Source organism: Eurypyga helias, unplaced genomic scaffold (assembly GCF_000690775.1).
Source record: "Eurypyga helias isolate BGI_N326 unplaced genomic scaffold, ASM69077v1 scaffold47640, whole genome shotgun sequence".
NCBI classification, from domain to species: Eukaryota; Metazoa; Chordata; class Aves; order Eurypygiformes; family Eurypygidae; genus Eurypyga; species Eurypyga helias.
The window spans coordinates 1209-20051 of record NW_010228586.1 but is presented as its reverse complement, the minus strand read 5'-3'; the positions used below and the strand labels follow the sequence as shown (position 1 = coordinate 20051).

At 39.5% G+C, this 18843-nt stretch overlaps 1 protein-coding gene across 1 annotated transcript in view; it reads left to right on the top strand.

Moving 5' to 3' along the window:
* Positions 1–4201: 4201 nt before the first annotated feature.
* LOC104515660 (protein WWC3-like) overlaps positions 4202–18843 on the top strand; it is a 15809-nt gene continuing 1167 nt past the window's right edge. The window contains exons 1-11 of the mRNA XM_010159722.1: positions 4202–4329; positions 5109–5183; positions 6143–6229; positions 8826–9018; positions 11712–11879; positions 12524–12675; positions 13389–13548; positions 14669–14833; positions 15962–16054; positions 17063–17290; positions 17801–17928. Of these exons, the coding sequence (XP_010158024.1) occupies positions 4202–4329; positions 5109–5183; positions 6143–6229; positions 8826–9018; positions 11712–11879; positions 12524–12675; positions 13389–13548; positions 14669–14833; positions 15962–16054; positions 17063–17290; positions 17801–17928 (1577 nt within the window). The remainder of the gene's footprint in view (positions 4330–5108; positions 5184–6142; positions 6230–8825; positions 9019–11711; positions 11880–12523; positions 12676–13388; positions 13549–14668; positions 14834–15961; positions 16055–17062; positions 17291–17800; positions 17929–18843) is intronic.

Below are 18843 nucleotides of genomic sequence, written 5' to 3'. Positions count from 1 at the left end.
GGGGTGGGGTGGGGGGGTTTGGTCGTTGCTACGGTACTATGCAGTGGGCTTTGCTGCCACCCCATGGTCTGTTAGCATAACGCAGCACTGGGAAACCAGTAAGTGTCAGCTCGATAAATCTTTTTGCCTCTTCGTTCACTGGACAAAACATGAGGTAATTTTTGCAATTTTTTTTTGCAAATTTCACAAATTTTTGCCAAAAAGAAATCGCAAACCTGCGGGCCAGGAGGGTTAACACGTAATGAACTGCACTTAACCTTGCACTGGGGCAGCGCTTGAGCGAATCCAAGGAGATTTTTAAGAACTGCAGTTTTGATGTTCCATTGCTGATCTGCTGTTTTCTTGTTCTGCATCTGCTTCAGGGGTATACTGTGAAATATGTTAGCATGTGTAAATGGAGGGGATATGCCTGAGAGGTTAAGTTCATCGTATTTATAAAGCTGGGAGTGGGAGAAAACACGTTAATAAAATACTGGACTTTAATATCTTCACTATCTCTTCCTCTCTGTCCTGTAATAATCTTTGAAGTTCTAAGTTTTCTTTAATGCCTAAATAATCTCTTGTTTGGAAAATACTGTCATAGATCTAAAAGATGATTTATCATTGTGTGCTTTTCGTTTTGTCTTGTTTTTCATGCGGCACAACAGAACAATTCACTGTAAGTGAACCTGAAATTATTGTGCTGGTTTTGCCTGTAATTCCCAGTGTGTTTTTCTGTGTGAAGTGTTGGTTGGTGGTGGTTTTGGGTGGGGTTTTTTTTTGGTTTTTTTTTTTTTTTTTGGTTTGGGGTTTTTGTTTGGTGGTTTGGGTTGGTTTTGGTTTTTTGGTGGTGGGTTTGGTTTTTTTTTTTGAGTTGCATGTGAAGAAAGAGATGTGCTACATTTGGTTTTGTTTGATATTGTGCTATATCTGTTTAATCATTATGGCATACCCAAATCTTTGCAGTGCCAACTAAGCAACATATTTGTGGCTGTAGTTAAATTCCTGGAAAAGTGTTCTGCGAGCTTCAGTTTTATTATATCGTAGTAATGCCTGGCAGCATCGTGGTAGGTAAAGTCTGTTTGTGTCTCTGAGTTAGCTTTTATGAGACTGTTTGACTCTTATTATTGCATTTTGAGCTGATATGTAGTATTTATAGTCTCCTAAGTTTGAGACATGCTTTAGATTCATTTATGTATTTTTTTTATCTAATGAAAACCTGGGCAACAACATTTCCTTTGAAGTTCACTTTTTCTACTAATGCACCCGAGAATATTCTTTTAATCAGGGCTATCTTATGTTTATCAAGCACTGGCACTCAGTATTTCTGGAAATTCCTAGATATTGTTCACTGGTTTTGTTATTTAAATAAGAAAACTAAAGGTAATTGTCTCTCTTGGAAACTTGATTTTTAAACAATTCTTTAGCTTCCAGCATGGGAAGGTCTGTAACCTGTGTTAAAACTTGTTCTATTTAAATCAAAATCTGATGGTTTTTTCTTCCTGACCAATTTTTCCAGCTGACTTTTCTCCCCGCCCCCCTCCCCCCTAGTTAAGGGCATGTTTTGATGTTTGCATCTCTCCCAAATTCTGTGGGATTGTCCAGAAGTTATCACATGTTTCCATGGCCTACAGGCAGTGAACAAATCATTGTCAAGTTACAACATTGCTATAATGTGTCAATCTTTCATGACATTACATTGGTGCTTCAAACCAATTTTTCTATACAGACAAACTGGGAACATGAACCTCTAAAGGAGAGAGGCCATGAGGTCTTTCGTCCACTACATCAATAGTGTTCGCTTAGCAGGGGGAGCCAAGGGCTTATTTCCAGGAAGCAGTCATCCTAGTGTAACTTGTTAAAATTAGTATAGAAATTATAGAAGCACTTTCATCCAAAATGCATATGCTTTGGTGAAGTTCAGCATTCATCCAGTGATATAAAATTATTGGGAAACTTTCATATTAAAGGGTGTGTCTACAGAGTGCTTGTTTTGATTCTGCATAAATAACCAGGGACAGAGCTCAGAGGTGGGCTCACCAAATTCAAAGTTCATAGAAAAAAGAAAAAAACCCAATCAAACCCACCACTTTGTACTAGTGATCTAGAATCAGAATGGTTTGGGTTGGGAGGGACCTTAAAGACCATCTAGTTCCAACCCCCCTGCCATGGGCAGGGACACCTTCCACTAGACCAGGTTGCTCGAAGCCTCATCCAGCCTGGCCTTGAACACTTCCAGGGATGGGGCATCCACAACATCTCGGGGCAACCTCTTCCAGTGCCTCACCATGCTGGTGAGGGAGGAGAGCGTGGTTGCTCTCTGTGAGCTAGCTTGAACCTGGCTCACATTTGTGGTGAGGATGACATGAGTAACACCACATGATGTGTGGTGTACGGTAAGAGTGGGATGCTGTAACTGGTGGGGTGGGGTGAAAGGGTGGCTCTTTCTCCCGACACAAATGCAGATTGGGATGTTCTGGTCAGCAGATAAATTTTCACCATAGCTGAAGATGGCCAAATCCTTCATTGAATTTGGAGGGGAGGTCTATAGTTCTGCTTATGGATCCAAAAGCACAGAGAATTTGCCCTGCTGATCTATGGGATTTCTAGCTCCAAACAGGACCCTGTGATTTTTGGAACATCTTTTGGGATTTTGTGCTCTGGGTGCTGTGATAAAAGGAACTTACTTTGGGCTGGCACAGGACTGCCATGCTCAGTGCATCCTGTCTGCCAGTCCCATGGTGTGTTAAAGCTAACCTTAACCTTAGTGGTTGTATTAATTTGGGAGGGTTTTATCAAGCTTCAAGGCCTGACATCCTGTCCTGGTTGTGCTTGGGTGGGAGGTGAGATGAACCCCCATGCAGAGGGGTGACGCACTGTACCTCAGCTGGGCTCTTCAGAGGGAGCTCAGGCTGTGGGCTGGCTATCTGCTGAAGGAAACTTCATGATGAGGTACCAGCATTTTATTTTTGATACCTTAAGATAATATGTAAGAGGTACTTAACAAGTTGTGACTTTGAGTAAGGCCTGTTTCATCCTTAGTCAGGGGTGGTAAGCAGTAAATGTCAGCTGGTGCTTGCCTCCTGTGTGATGTGTTCTGTGCTGCTGTCACTCCAAATGCTGTCTGCTGAAACCGGCAGTGCTTCCATGCTGCCTGTTTTAAGTTCCTGAGCATGGGTAGAAGCGAGTAAGTTACCCTGCCTCTGAAGTGGCACCTCTTTGCCATTGCTTTTCTGCATTGAGGACAGTCATTGACCCTTAAGCAAAAGGGGGGGAGGTTGGCAAGAGTTCTTCACTGTGCAGTGAAGAAACTGCACTTCCGCTACTCTGTAATGATTCTGTAATCTGTAATGATTCTCTTTGATGGATGCAGAAGAAAACAAACTCGAGTTAGGAGCTGTCATTGAAGTATCAAAAGCTTACATATGCAATTCTTGAGTGTTACCACTGTGCACCGACCCTCAAGGGTTGGTAGCTGTTATATCTGCTTGCCTGTGCAAAACCTGGTATATAACCTCACTTTTGTTGATACGCTTACAACATGAAAATGGTTGCTGAATCGCTATTTATGGTGTTGCTGGTGATTTGGGGAAGGATGGAAGAGAGGGTTGAATATTGCTTCCTGCTCCCCCAGTCAGTTTTCCAAGCCATTCACCAAGAATTTGAAAAAACAGCAGTCTGAGTGAGTTGGAAAGTGCTGTTTCTTTTTGATAATGCCTCTCAGACTGTAAATAAAAGCTGCTATTATGTGATGGTATAAACAGTATGCTTTGAGACTTTGTATTAGGAAACAAATGAGAACAAAACCTCACTTGTGTTACCAGATAACTTCTCAAAAGAATTAGTCTCTCTGTTTGTTTTCAACCTATTGTATATTCAGTACGTAAATCTTCAAAGTTTAGGATATCATGTGTACATATGCTGAATGAATGTAAGTCTTCCTCCAGGAGGGTTTATTCCACCAGAAAAGCACTGCAGTAACAATGCAATCGGTTTATACTTGGTCTTGTAATAGAGAAATTACCCACAAACTTCCTTCCTTAATTCTCCCATAGAAAATCTCCGGTCAATTGTATTCTAGATTTTTAACTTCAAATTAGATGAAAAAACAATGAACTGTGTTTGTGCCAACTGTTTTGCCACTGGTTTTGATACAATCAATGATTCTTGTTTCATTTGTAATGGATTGCTTTGAGCTGATGTTGCCTTTGCTTTTTTCTCCATGACAGCTGTAACTCTGCGAGGAGACAGTGGTCGAAGATCGGAGAGGAGAGCCAGGCGAGTTTCAGCATGTCTCTCAGATCATTCACTGGCTAGTGACAGTGGCGTGTTTGAAGCTTTAAGCAAAAGGTCAGGTGTATAAATGCGTAGTAAGCTGGAAATATTCCTGTTCTACCACGTGGTTCAAAAGAATTCATTGTAAATTTCGGAATACGCTTTCAAAATTGCTAATCCTTAGTAACGTAAGAATATTAGGTTGCGTGTTTTAAAGGAAAAATGCTTTTTACGTGCAGTTCCACTGTCATCTTCACAAGTGCCAGATCCCTTTCACTTTATTGTCTCTAACAGTTTAACACCATAAACTTCTTGCTTGAAAGATTCCCTTGAAAGTTTTCTTGGCTTATTAGTCATAAATTAGTAATTTTATTTCAACCATCTATAACAAAATAAAATTACACTGTGTGACTTACAATTCTGCGTAGCATGTGATGAAAGTATAACTGCAAGGACGAAATATATGAACTGCTGAAAATCTAAAAATGTGTAGGTTGACCAAGTGATTGAAGGATGGTTGAAGATGTGGCTACTTTATGCAGTTGTTTTGACACAGTAACCAGTAACTGGGAAGAAGATAAGGTTGTGAGAATGCTAAAGAGAAATGGAAGGCAGAATAAGTATTTTAAAAAAATACAAGTGTTCAAAGAGGTATTCTAAAACCTCAATTTTTTAAATTGTGAATTACTCCTTCTGTGTGCTTTTAAATAGGTATCTCGGTTCCTTCTATATTACCAGTCCCTCTTGTATTACTAAACAATTGCTTATATCCACAAATCACAAAATGTATGTTTATTTTATTATGTTTTAACACCTTAGGTCAGTATGTAGTTTACAGAACTCTGTTCTTGCAGGAATGAAGATCTGGAAGAGCCTGGTTATGGGGATGCTGCCAGTAATGAAGAACCACAAATACATGTTGGATTTCTGTGAGTAGTGTTACTCCTCTTTCTTCCTGTCAACTCAGCAGGATTTGCTCACTAGTTTTCTTGGGTTTAGTTTCTAACTTTTTAATAAAACTATCCACTGTGGTTCAATTGTAAGAAGTTTCTGAGCTGAAAGCCAAAGTGTGCTTTTAATTCTGGCCAATGAAAGGCCTTCATTGCTTCTTTCAGTAGCATTTATTTTCATTGTCTGGGCCATTAGTGTGTGTATGGATATAGGGATATGTCTCTGTGAGATCTTTTTATGCCAGATAAGGGAGGATTACCTTAGGAAAGGCATAAGTGAAGAGACCCAAATACAGCTTTGAAATTCTGTGCTTGGGGCATTGTTAGTAGTGGGAATAGCTTGGGCAAAGGCAGATTATAGCACTGCAAGGCAGGATGTTTTATCTTAGACACCCCTCCAGAATCATCTCTACCCCTTGGAAAATTAATTCCCAAGGCTGGGAGTTTTCAAATTTCAGCCAGGTTTGTTAGTTCCATTTCAAAAGTCATGCTGATGTGAAAGAGTAGAGTTTTTTGTTTATTTTCATTGACCCATGAAAATACCACAGACTGATTTTTCTAATGTAACTGATATGTTGTTACACACGCATGCACTCACACATTTATGCATACCCTGTAACTGTTTAAACCAAGGAGTTTATCTTATAAAACCTGTTAACAATCAAGAACCACAGCAGGGAATATTAATCTCTTTGAATTGAATAATGTTTACTTCTTTTAGTTCTGATAACTTTGTTACTGTAGCTAATATTAAAAAATGTTCTCTTATCAGAGTGTGATATCTGTAATTGCTTTTGATTCGAACTGATTTGTGTAAGATATTTATTTAAACAGCAGAATATGCTTTTTACGTTCTTTAAATCTTTTTAGTCTTTCATCTCTGTCTCTTAAACAAAATATTGATGCTTGGTGACTAACTTAGGAAATCTATTTTCCAGGCACGACAGTGGAAGCGAATGTCTGTTAGTCCATGTGTTACAGCTGAAGAACTTCACTAGTCTAGTTGTTAAAGAAAACTGCAAAATGTAAGCTTAAATTTCACCCAAAGTCCAATTATTGCTTGTTTTGTGCCACAATACCATAAATCTTCAGGGCCAGGCTGGATGAGGCTTTGAGCAACCTGGTCTAGTGCAAGGTGTCCCTGCCCATGGCAGGGGGGTTGGAACTAGATGGTCTTTAAGGTCCCTTCCAACCCTAACCATTCTATGATTCTATGATTTAATTAAGCCATTTCTGGAGAAGATGTTATGTCTTAGCTTACATGGGGAAAGGGTTAATTTTGTGGACACGAAGTGTCCCTTTTCTAGGACCTCTCTCATAATGCTCAGGTAACAAGCATAGTCTCTAATGACCCGTGTTTTTATGCGTTCCTTACGCATGGGAAACTTTGTTCAAAACCATCAAAGTCCTGCTTCCATCACCCCATGCCTTCTGAAAGTGTCTGCGTTATTTGCAGTATTCCACAGCTTCTCTACAGCTCATCTGTGGTGTATCCCTGAATAAGCTTAGTATAATTTTCTCAAATTCCTATGGTCACACCTATATTAATCAGGAAGAGAGATATCTTCCCCCTTATCTTAAAAACAAAAACCCACCAAACCCAAACAAAAACAAAAAACCCCCAACAAAACAACACACAAACAAGAACAACAAAAAACAATCAGGACGTCTGCAGACTTCTGTGGCCATTACAGCTGTCCTTGAATATCTCTGAAACACTATGAAGATAATTTTAACACAAATTATCAGCTGGGAATCAGTACAAACAATTGCATTTTTTAACCTGGTGTCCTGTGCCAGTTTTTCAAATTCCATATTGTCTTGTATAGAACATTGCTTAGTTCATTACACTAAACATCTCTTAAATAATGGCAGTCTTGCTATAAAACAGTCTTATCTAGTGCTATGTATCAACGTATTTTGAAGACATTTGACTGGTGAAAATTGATGATCTTCATCTCTGGGAGAGGTGGTTTGAAAACTGGAAAATGAAGGTGCGATAACATCGTACTGTAAAACCAGTCATTCTGTGGGAGCTGTTAAATTGACATACAGCTCTCTGAATGGTTTGATCTTTGTTGAGAACGCTTGATCTTGCTAACCCTGCAAACCTCTGGTGGAAATGCTTCCTGTAGGTCAACGCATGAGTTTTGGTCTTTCGCGTTGTTTTCAATCTGAGTGCAAGGGCATGCGATAGGGAAAAATGTGAGTATTGGGTAGTACTCAGCCACGTTGCCCTGTGATTAGAAAAAGAAATAGGCATCATCTGAAGAAAATAGTCCCTAAGAGAAAAAAGAATTACTCCAGAGGGTTTGTTGGTCATTGTCATTAAGGCAGTGTGCATCAGAGTGACTCTCAAAAAGGCAGTTCTGTTCCCCATCCTTCTCAGTTAACTATTTGGCTGGAATCAAGAAATTGCATGACTGCAGGGTTAATCATTGGTTTGGCTGGTCAAAAAAGAAGTTTATCTTACCAGAACCAGAGAAAGCTTTTATCCAGTTTAATGAATTCCTCTGTACATCTGTTGTAGTATGTACAGTTGTTTTACTACAACTGTAGAAACAGTAGCTGGAGGCAGTGGGGAGGAGGTTACGTGCAGCAGCCAGTGAGCCAGAGGAGTTGGATGGCTCCCTTTTTACAGCATGTAAAGTTGTTTCACTGACTGATGCTCCACACTCATGCACTGCTGTTCTGCCACAGTGAGCTCTTCCAACTGTCCTCTAACCGTTTATATGCCTGTCGGTGTCTACCCCTCTCTGGTGGGGGCGTAAGAGTTCCTGCAGCTGTGTAGTGGGCCTCTGAGCCTCAGTGGCCTGGGGTTTGGTTTTGCTCGTTTAGCTTTTTAACCCAAATAAGTTTTCTAATCTGGCTCACAACACAGTTGCGTGAAGCTGTTTTCTGGCACAAGGGAAAGTATGGCAAAACGTAGGATACTACAGGGCTTGGACAAGCAGTCTGGACAGGGAGAACACAAACACTTCTCTAAGATGATCTGCTGCATTCTGTCCAATGGAGATGGTTGTGGATTTTGATTTTGGCTTGGAGTCTGAAATGCCATGGTGCCAGATACTTAGATTTGGTTTTTAAGATGGCAGATGGATGCAATGATTGTAGGCTTCCCGTTGCCCCCCTCGTGCTGAGTTTCTTAAGGGGTGAGGCGGGGCGGTATGCTTAGTGGGTGGAAGGAAGAAATGGATCAGTGACACTTAGGGGGCAATTCAGTTGCCTAAACATAGGCGTGTGTGTCCATTTGAAATAGCACAGCACCTGGCCTCCAGCTGCTGCTGCTCAGGAGGGCTGTAGCTCTCCCATAGATCCTATGTCATATATGCTAGCCCCATGTACATGCCTTGGATACCTCAGGGCATCTGAAGTGCCACTTGGTGCCTCTGCTTAAGCAGCAAGGTTAAAAAAAAAATTTAGTTAGAAAAATGTAGCTTTCCAAATCAGCTTTGCAGTTCTGTGTTAAGAATACATAGGAAATTCCTGTAATGAGGAGATCCCAGAGCAGATTCTTAATGGAGAAGTTACACTGATGTTTTTGCTTGGCTTGATTTTGAGAAAAGGAAAATAGGTTGCTTTCTCTGAATTGTGCTATTTGTCTATTTTTGCTGTTCCCAGTCATGTGAGAGTTTATTTGCCACCACTTGAGTCAGGCACACCGACCACTTACTGCTCTAGAGCTCTGGAATTCCAAACTCCGTTAATATTTAATGAAGTTTTCCGAATCCCCGTACATTCAAGTGTTTTGAAATTAAAATCACTGCAGCTGTATATCTGTTCAGTTGACCATCAGCAACAAGAAGAACTATTGGTAAGTGGTTCTTTTTCTTAAAAGCCCTGTGATAAGGGAAACTAAAATTACTCAAGGAATAATTTTTAAGATTAAAAAGAGAACGTGAAGACTTTGGTTTTCCATAGTTATATGTTAATGTGTTATGTTTGTTCATATACACATACATATGCTTCTGTTAATAAAAAAGGTGGGATTTTTAAAAAAAGTTGAAATATGTGCATTTTATTACAAGAAATCTTGGAAATAATTATCAAAACTAGCAGAGTTTGAGAATTGGAGCATTTTAAGCAGGGTTGAAGGGAATGTTACAGAGGCGTGTTGAAAATTGATACAACATTTACATTCATTGCTATGGGATTTAGTAAATAAGGAGTTAATTTTTCATATATTTAATGTATTTTTTACAAATATCTGCTTTGGGGAAAGCTGAAAAATGTGCCATTGCTAAATTTTGTTGCAAGGGGTAATGCCCTCTGTAAAAATTAGACTTTTCCCAAAGACTTCATCTGACAGCTTTTAGGCTACAGTGCGCTCAGGACTTCGTTCCGCGTGGCGCTGTAACTTGTGTGTGATGAGTCAGTATCACTGAAATAGCTTCCTAGTAAAACCACAACAAATACAACCCCCTTGTTGCTATGTAACAGTGGGCGAAGACCATTACTGCTCTGTCACTCTTAACTTTGTTGCAGGCTGCTGGCGGGCCTGGCAGGTTTCTGTTACGCCAAAAAAAAAAAGCTAGGTCTTCAGGTTATGTTGGTAGGAATTTTTTCTTTCATAGTCTTAGTGTAGTTTTGTCAGAAGTGTTTTTCTCTACAAGTAATTGGTAACATACTTCAGGTTAAGTTAACGTTGATACCCAAAAAGAGAAACAATGCCTTGGTTTCTTAACATAGGTCATTGAAGTATGTGTTTAAACATTATGATCATTGCTCTCTTTTGCTACAAATTGAAAATAAGCATTTTCTCAAATGGAGAAATCATTTGATATATCTCTCTGGAACTGCTGTCATGGCCTCTGAATTGTCTTTCAAAATCTTTTCCACTGAGATTACAGTTTTTTCATCCACATAATCATCTGTATATTTGTGAAATTCTTGATGACTGCTTTTTTTTCAATTTGATTATCCCAGTTTAATATTTTCCTTAATGCAGAAGCCAGGCTGGAGTTTATCCTGAGTTAATGCTTGAATGCTTGTACATAACAGGGAAAGGGGGGGGCGGGGGGAACAAACAAAACCAAACCCACCAAAACCACACACCAAAAACCCCCTGGCTGTAAACTTCATTTACATAGTGAAGTAAATCTGCTAAGCATGTGGGATGGTCTTTCCATTCCCTCAACTTTTTACTCGTATGCCCTGCATTGCTGAAAGATCTTTTGCTGTTCTCCTACAGCTTTCTGGAACAGTGCTTCCTTAAGCTGACTTACGACTTCCCTAGTGGCCTCATCAATGTTGAGATAAGGGAGTTATTTTCAATGATTAGCATATATAGCTCATCTTCAACCATCAAAGAAATGTGACTGCCTTTCTTGCAATCACATGGCATTGTTGTTTCACTCCTTGTTTCTGATCTTTTACAGCTCTGACCGAGCAACTATTCTTTTATAGGTAAAAGGTATCTCTGTAGCATCCAATATACTGACATCGAATGGCTTTCTCAGTAACATGTCGTATTCTGGTGTGACATTCTTTTGTTAGCCTGGAAAACTTTTCTTCATCGTCCTTCATACACCTGTTTATAAACGGAGCCCCAGGGGACATTAATCTTGGAAAAACAATACAATTTTTAAAAAATAAATTATTATTTTATAATTAGCTCTTTCTTTACCTACTTAAAGTTGAATGCAGTTTATACTGCCTTTACAATTGGAATCACTGCAACCAGCTATCTGTCTTGTGAGAGATTTAAAACATTTTAACATTATTTTTCCAGTGATATAAATGAAAACGTTCTTAGCCTGTGGTCATGGAAATGCAGAGGTTGTAGAGAGAGCCAGATAAAGCCAAAAGCAGTAATTAAAGGTTAGCTAATATAAAATCTTCGCTAGGTCCATCTAGTGAACTGACTTTAAAGAAAAAAAGACATGGATTTGCTCACAGATGTTTTTCATTTAGGTCAACACCACTCAAATTTCTTATGTGAGCGCTGTCTGATGGAGTAGGGCTACATTAAAGTTGGGAATACTTTTAGTGGGAAGCCTCCATTAAACCAGTGTTTGCCTGAGTCTGGGAGATGTAAGAGTGGCTTGGAAAGTGAAAAAATAGCTTTATGACCATTTGACTACCGTGTGATATAAATAGGCAGGGGGGAAAAAAAATGTTTTACACAACATTTTTTTCTCCTTTTACAAGATGCTTCTTAGGACCAGAGAACAGAATTCTATCTTGGAATATAGTTCTCTCAAAATGAAACAGGTTCATAAAATATTAAAAGTTACCAACTGCAGCAGTCACACCTGCATCAGTCATATGCATTTTATTTTCCAACTTAAAAGGATAGAATATCTATTCTGATCCTTTCTGGTAGTAACCAAGAGGCAAGAAATTCAGTGTCTCAAACATCATAACCCAAAGTAGAAAACTGCCACTTTTAAAGAGACACTATTAGTCATAAAGTGGTGTTTTTACATTTTAAGCAAAATACTCCTTGAAGGAGGTGTCTGTCATGCAGTGTGTGTTATTGTGGTCAATGCTTTTTGTTGTTTACAGGGCATTGCTCAGATAAACCTGACTGATGCAGAGAATTCTGGTGAAATGCAGCTTCACTGGTATTCAGTTCAGATCTTCACTGGTTCAGACCCCCAGAGAGCCAAGAACAAAAACCAGTGTGAAGAAAACATTCCCCGGTCTTCTGGAAATGTAACTACAGTTAAAACAGTATGGCTCTGAGAAAGTGATTTGTTTACTTTATTTGATCTGCTGGGTGGTTGGTGGTAATTTTATCTTGGGTGCATTTTGGTTATGAGGTGCCCAGAAGGCAATACCTTAATTTAGCTCTTGTGGCAACAGCTGGATTTTAAAAGAATAATTACAGGCTAGATGATGTCTGGAGAGGTGCTTGGAATAGTACTCGGTGTGTGTTTGTGTACACGCTTCCAGCTGACCAAAACTCATTAAAAATTCCTGCCACTGCACTTCAAGATGTTGTCAAGGAAGACTGTGCAGTTTCCACCCTTGGGGATGTTTCAGCTCTTGACTGGGCCCTGGGCAACCTGATGTGGCTGTGAAGCTGTCCTTGCTCTGGGCAGGACATCGCACTAGGTGACTCCAGAGGTCTCTTCTGGCCTCACATGCTGGATGATGCTCCACAGTGAGGTAGTCTCCGTGAGAACTTACATTCATGGAACACAACATACTTTTTGGTCATTAGGATTAAGAATAGGTATGTGTGGCTTTTTGTTTGGTTGGTTTTTAAGGAACGTACAAAGGCTATGTTGGTATTTTGTGTTTCTCTGAATACTATACATTAAACACAGTGGCTTGTTCAGATGCTTTTATTTGAAGCCAAGTTTGCCTTTCAGGATGCAGTGACAGCCCTGTTAGCTAGGACCACCGCCCAGCTGGAAGCAGTTGAGCGAGAGTTGGCTGAAGAGAGAGTGAAACTGGAGTACACAGAGGAGGAAATCCTGGAGATGGAAAGGAAGGAAGATCAGGCAGAAGCTGTATCAGAAAGGTAAAAATGGTAGTTTAAATACTTCATCAAACAGCCAAGTGATATTTACCCTGTGGGTATATTGTGAAATACAGCAGAAGCATCAGGTCCTTGTTCTGAGGTCTGCTCCCTGAGAGTGTTACGAGTACAAAATTCTGTTGTGTGATGATGTGCAAACAGGAGAAAACCTTATTTGAATAGCTGGATGAGTTTAGATGACTTGGAATTTGGGGAGTGGGAAAACAGAAACTTTGCTAGGGAGGCAACTATAATGGGTTTGCAACAGCACTGTACTAAAAAAATAATTTGTGGCAACGCAGGCAAACGTCTCAGGTATTGCAGTGCTTACGCAGTGAGCATGCAACACAGCTCTTACTATTTCAGGGTTTATTACAATGCTATTTCATCATTAATAATACTCCTGGTTTCTTACATGTGTTGCATTGTTCCTTTTGTTATAGTTTTCTTAGTATTTTTATAAAAACCAGAACATAGGCTTTAATTTAAGAAAATTAGGGAGGGTGATTCTCTTTTTAACAGGAAATGTATTTACTTGTCTGCATCTGCAGAAATGCAAACGGGGTATGTGCTCCTTTTGAAAATTCTGTAGCTTTGTTGGAGAAATAATAACCTAAAATGATAAACTGACCTGGATAGTGAAATATATAAACATGACACATAATTGCATGACTTTTTTTAATACCTACAAAATTTTTGTGATGTTCTGACTTTAGGAGTTGGCAAGCAGAGTCTGTTGACAGTGGATGCAGTAATTGCACCCAGACTAGTCCTCCTTATCCAGAGCCGTTTTGCGGGGATTCATTAGCTGGACACATGTTTGCAACGCAAGCAGGCCAGTACAGTTCTGGAAAAATGCAGCCTCCACCTCTCAAGGTAATGAGAGAAGCCACTGTGGTACGGAAACTGCCATGCTGCCTGGTGCACGCAGCATGTGTTACTGCTGCTTGTTGAGTTTGAGTCTGAGTGCATCAGGAGAGAAATGACGGTAACAGCCCTACACCACCTTCGTGGCAGCCCTGTGCCTTCTGAGTTGTTAAAAATGCCCTCTTTAGGGCTGGGGTTTTTGTTCGCTTGCTATTTTGTTCTGGACAGAATTAGTTCTTTATATGAAAGCTATTTATTTATATGAAGCTATTTTTACTGTGGCCTTTATCTAATCTCTAAATATGCACTCATATCAATGTCTGTGTTGACCTGAAACAGAAAAGATTATGATCAAATTCCAGTGCTCTTAGAAGTAAGAATTGTTGAAGGAATTGTGAAGAAAGAAGCTTAATGTCTTACAAGAAATGCAGCTGAAATTTTCAGAACAATTATGTTGAAACTGATGTATTTAAAATCTTCTGTATTTGAGATATGAGACACTGGAAATAATCTTAAAACAAGCTGAAATCAGCACGCTTCCCTTGAGGTAGATGAACATAAGCCATTTGTGTTGCCTTTAGGGAAGATCAGACCTCCTGTTGAGTTTAGTCGTTGCTGGACTAACACGTTCTCTGTATTTCCAAGTATTTTAGTGTTCTTGTATCATTTTTTTCAAGTCTTTCAGTTCCCTTTGGTTAAGTCTCTTCATTTGAATTCCTCCAGTTTAAAGGTGGCTGATTGCTTCAGAGTCACCTTGCTTATTGAAAGGTGACTCAGTTTTCTTCTGCTGAGGCTGGAGATCAGGTGGTAGCTTGGTTAATGCCCAGTTGCCAATGCTGAATGCAGTCTTTGTGCTCTGCAGCGATGATTCACAGTATAACTGCATCTCATAATTGCTACTATTCCAACAAAGGTTTCTGAAAGGTAATCTTATCGTTTCAAATGGCCTAGCTTTAAAACTTTTTAGAAATGAGGTGATTCTTTTTCTGTTCTCAGTGCTCATTAAAACTTTGAATCTAACTGGCATGACAAATTGTTTACTTCTGGTATTGTTGAAATGCCTGATTGGTCTTGATGAGAGAGAGAAAACGAGGAAAAAATAAATATTTTTCCTTCATTGACATTTTAGGTGGATAAGGAAACTAACACTGAGGATCTGTTTCCTGAAGAAGTTGCTATTCTTCCAAAAGAGAGAGCTAGCCGCAGGCCACGGGGTTCTGCTTTTGTTCGCAGCAGCACTATTGTTCGTTCCCAGACCTTCTCGCCGGGAGCACGAAGTCAATACGTTTGCAGAGTGAGTACCACTTAAAAAGGGTGTGTGTGTGTGTGAGGAGGTTCTGTCACACACGTGTTTTGTACTTTTTGTGATAGTTTCTTCTCAAGACTTTATTACATTTATAAGAAACATATACTACTTTTTAATACTAACTACTTTTAATACTAATGAATAACTACTTTTTAATGCTAATGAATAATCTTTCATTGAATATAAACATTGCAGGGGGGAGGAGGTCCCCTGGTTCTTTTTCTTTTTAAGAGTTTAAAACTGAGCTTCATTTAAAAATTAGAAAGGAATTTAGGATTCCTGATGGAAGTAATGGCAATCAGCACAACAGTTTTCAAGCTCACCTTAGCCGGTTACAGTGTTCAGAGACAAAAGATTTATAAGCAGGTGGCTCACGGCATTGCACATCAATAGATAGGTATTGATTTTGCAATATTGCTGGAATGCATGTAGCTTTAATTGTACTCTTTCATAAGCTTTTGAGAGCTTGAGTTTGAAAATGCAGTAATGGCTTTTAGCTTTCATGCTTTTTCCTAAACCACGGATGTTCCTGGTTTTTGCTCTCTTATTTACATTGCACGTAGTGCGTCTGTGGACCCCTTCAAATTGTTCAGTCTGATTTCTGGATTCTGTATCTGTTTATGATATAGTTAATGTGAGTAAATCACTGTAACACATCAGAGCAAAGATAGTGCAAAAGGAAAAGATGGTTAAACACCCCCACTTAATCTGCATTTACTTAAAATCAGAGTTGGGGGAAACGTGGGAGACTGTATTGTTTGTGCCCATGACAGTAAATGCTTTTGGAAGAAATAATATTGCTTTCAGCTCCCTCCTCCCCCTTTTTTACGTTGCATTGTCTTGGATATTTAGTAGAATGCTTGATGAATCTTAGCTGTAAAACATTGATGAAGTTTTCTTGAATTATTGTAATTACACAGTATGAGCACTAATATATAAATCGTTATAAATAGCTACAGCTGAAAAATAATCAATTGCTTAAAACTAGACAGTTCAGTGCATTTAAAAAAAAATAAAAACTCAAGAGCAAAAGAAAAAGAAGAAAAAATAATCCAGGATTTCTTCATGTAGACAACCTTGTAAGCAAACTGTATTTTCAATCTCTCTTGTAATCAGCTGTACCGCAGTGACAGTGACAGTTCAACTCTGCCAAGGAAGTCCCCTTTCGTGCGGAATACATTGGAGAGGCGTACTCTACGGTATAAGCAGGTATACCTAGAATGCTGCTTTTTACTTTTCACCAAGTTGCTACGACACTGGTACTTCTATAGCTAACCTTTACATGTCTACAGGTACATTCTGATGTTTTTAGGAAAGGTATAAGGCTTCTGTAATGTAATTGGGGGAGGGGTGTGTGTTTTGGGTTTGATTTGGGCCTTTTAAGATTAAAGGTAGACTTAGAAAAGTGAAATATATTTGTGAATAATTATTGAGGATAAAAAGTATGTGGCAGTTTATTTTAACAGGGACTGAATTTGTACTGATTTAGATATAAGCTTTAAACCTTTAAAATCTAGTTTGTGATGCAGGGTGCAGGCCCAGCGAAGTGTGTGTGAATGTAGCAGTACAACATCCAGCGCCCCTCCCATGCAGCCTAGCAGACCATAGCGTCTGAGACCCAGGTATTTGGGAATGAATAGGTTAAGCTCTCCTTTTGCCCCCGTGCCACCGCACGTGCTGCAGAAGTGGGCAGAGGAGGGCAGGTGAGACGTTAATGCCTTGTATATAAATTGCATAAAGTTAGCCTCGTCAGCAGAAGTCACTGTCTTGCTGGTGTCGGCAAGGAAACAGCTGCACCTCCCACTCTGATTCAGAATGTGTCTTAAAACCAGTGTTCAATGCAGCCCTTTAAGGGGAATCTTGCTTAGTACAGTATTTTCCACTACCATGACTCAGAAGTTTTCCATATTGCATCCCTTTTATTATCATCATAACATGAAAGTTTAGTCCATAAACTTAAATTAGTTAAATATTTATAAGCCAAAAGGAGACTGTGGAAGGACAAAGTATTAGTTGAAAAGGTTTATGAAAACCCCTACAGCTATTTAGCCTTTAACTGTGGGATATAAATAATCTCTCCAAAACTTTGTGTCAAGAAAGAGTTTTTGTGTGAAGTAAGTACAGAAAATGTATGCTCTATATAACTAAAAATAGACCAATATACCATGTTGAGAGTAATATATTGTGCATTTTATTTGAATCCTATTAACTCGGCAGTCCTGCAGATCATCGTTGGCTGAGCTTATGGCAAGGACGTCCTTAGACCTGGAGCTGGATCTCCAGGCATCCAGAACGAGGCAGAGACAGCTGAACGAGGAGATATGTGTGTTAAGGGAGTTGAGACAGCGTCTGGAAGATGCCCAACTGAGGGGGCAGACAGATCTACCCCACTGGGTCCTTCGGGATGAGCGATTCCGAAACTTGTTGAAGGAAGCAGAAAGGCAGGTATGGTAACAGGAGACGAGCACTTAACATGTTCAGAAACTTCTGGTTTCAGAATTTCTTGATTGTGACAAGATGTCTAAAGAGCTGTTTTTACAGAACTTCAAACAATTAGCATGATCCAACTTTTTGCGGTTTAGGCCCTGCCAGCAACTGGGTACTTCGGAGCCACTCACTCACTCACCTCTCCGCTCCAGTGGGATGGAGAGGAGAACATGACAGGAAAGGCTTGTGGATCGAGACAAGGACAGGGAGGGATCACTCATCTAATTATGATCACGGGCAAAACAGACTTGACTTGGGAAAGAAAAATCATTTTAATTAGTTACCAATCAAATCAAATAAGACGATGAGAGACAAAACCAGGTCTTAAAAACTTCCCCCCTATCCCTTCCTCCTTCCTGGTCTCAGCTTTGTTCCAGATTTCTCTGACTCCTCCATTATTTTAACTTGTGTATTCTTGTGTTTTATTTATTCGCGTGACCATTTAAAGCGTTACATTATTGTTTTCAGACCAGACAGACCAAATTTGAACACCACCAAGAGCAAGCAGCTGAAAAGATGCTAAAGAAAGCATCAAAAGAAATATACCAGTTGCGTGGGCAAAACCAGAAGGAGCCTATTCAGGTGCAGACCTTTAGGTAAGTGGTAACGTGTGCTGAAATAGCATAGCAGCAGCTCAGCAGAAAGGTTAAAGCTCTCTGAAGCATTTAGCTTAAATTCTGTGTGTCTGATTTTTAACTCTATATTGATTTGGACACATGAGTTTCCTTTGAACTGTTTGTAGTGCAGAGAGCCAAAGGTAAGGTAAAATTGCAGTGTTAAAATTCTAAACCACATGAAATTTAAAAAAAAAAAGTCTTGAACTGCAAATGTGTCTTAGGTGATTCTTTCCCTTAGCCTAGTCACTGCGAAGTTCACATGGTTGGTCAGTTCTTCAGTGCAAGCCTGTAGGAATAAATTGTTTAATGCAGTACATCTACGTTACTAGTAACACTGTCTCCCTAAAAATTACTCAGTAATATTCCAGCTTTCTCTCAGGAAGCTTTTTCTATTTCATCTGTGTTCACATGGTCTGTGTCATCTCTTAGCTTTATTTTTTTCCTGACAGTTTATTCTGTGAACAATTGGCAATGATTAACAGTGTGTGTTTCACAGGAAGACTTTATTACTTCAGCATTAGTTTTTTTATAATAAAAATTACTATTATGTAGCAGCAAGAGTCAGGAACTGTTAGTGCAGCATAAATGTGGAGGACAGCTCAGCTACAATGTTACACTATACTATTTCATCCCCTCTTCAGATTTTTAGTACTTCATTGCAAGGAATGCTTAAGTGAAATAGAAAAGCTCCCTGTCCTTTAACGTAAGGGGTTTTTGCTTGAATTATGTTGGAAAGGTCTTTATCGCAGAGGTGGGGAGGAAGTAATAGGAATAGAAATTTTAGGGTTCTTTTTACATCTTGGGTTTGTGGTAAACCCACAACATCAGAAGGATATAGACCGGCTGGAGCGAGTCCAGAGGAGGCCACGAAGATGCTCAGAGGGCTGGAGCCCC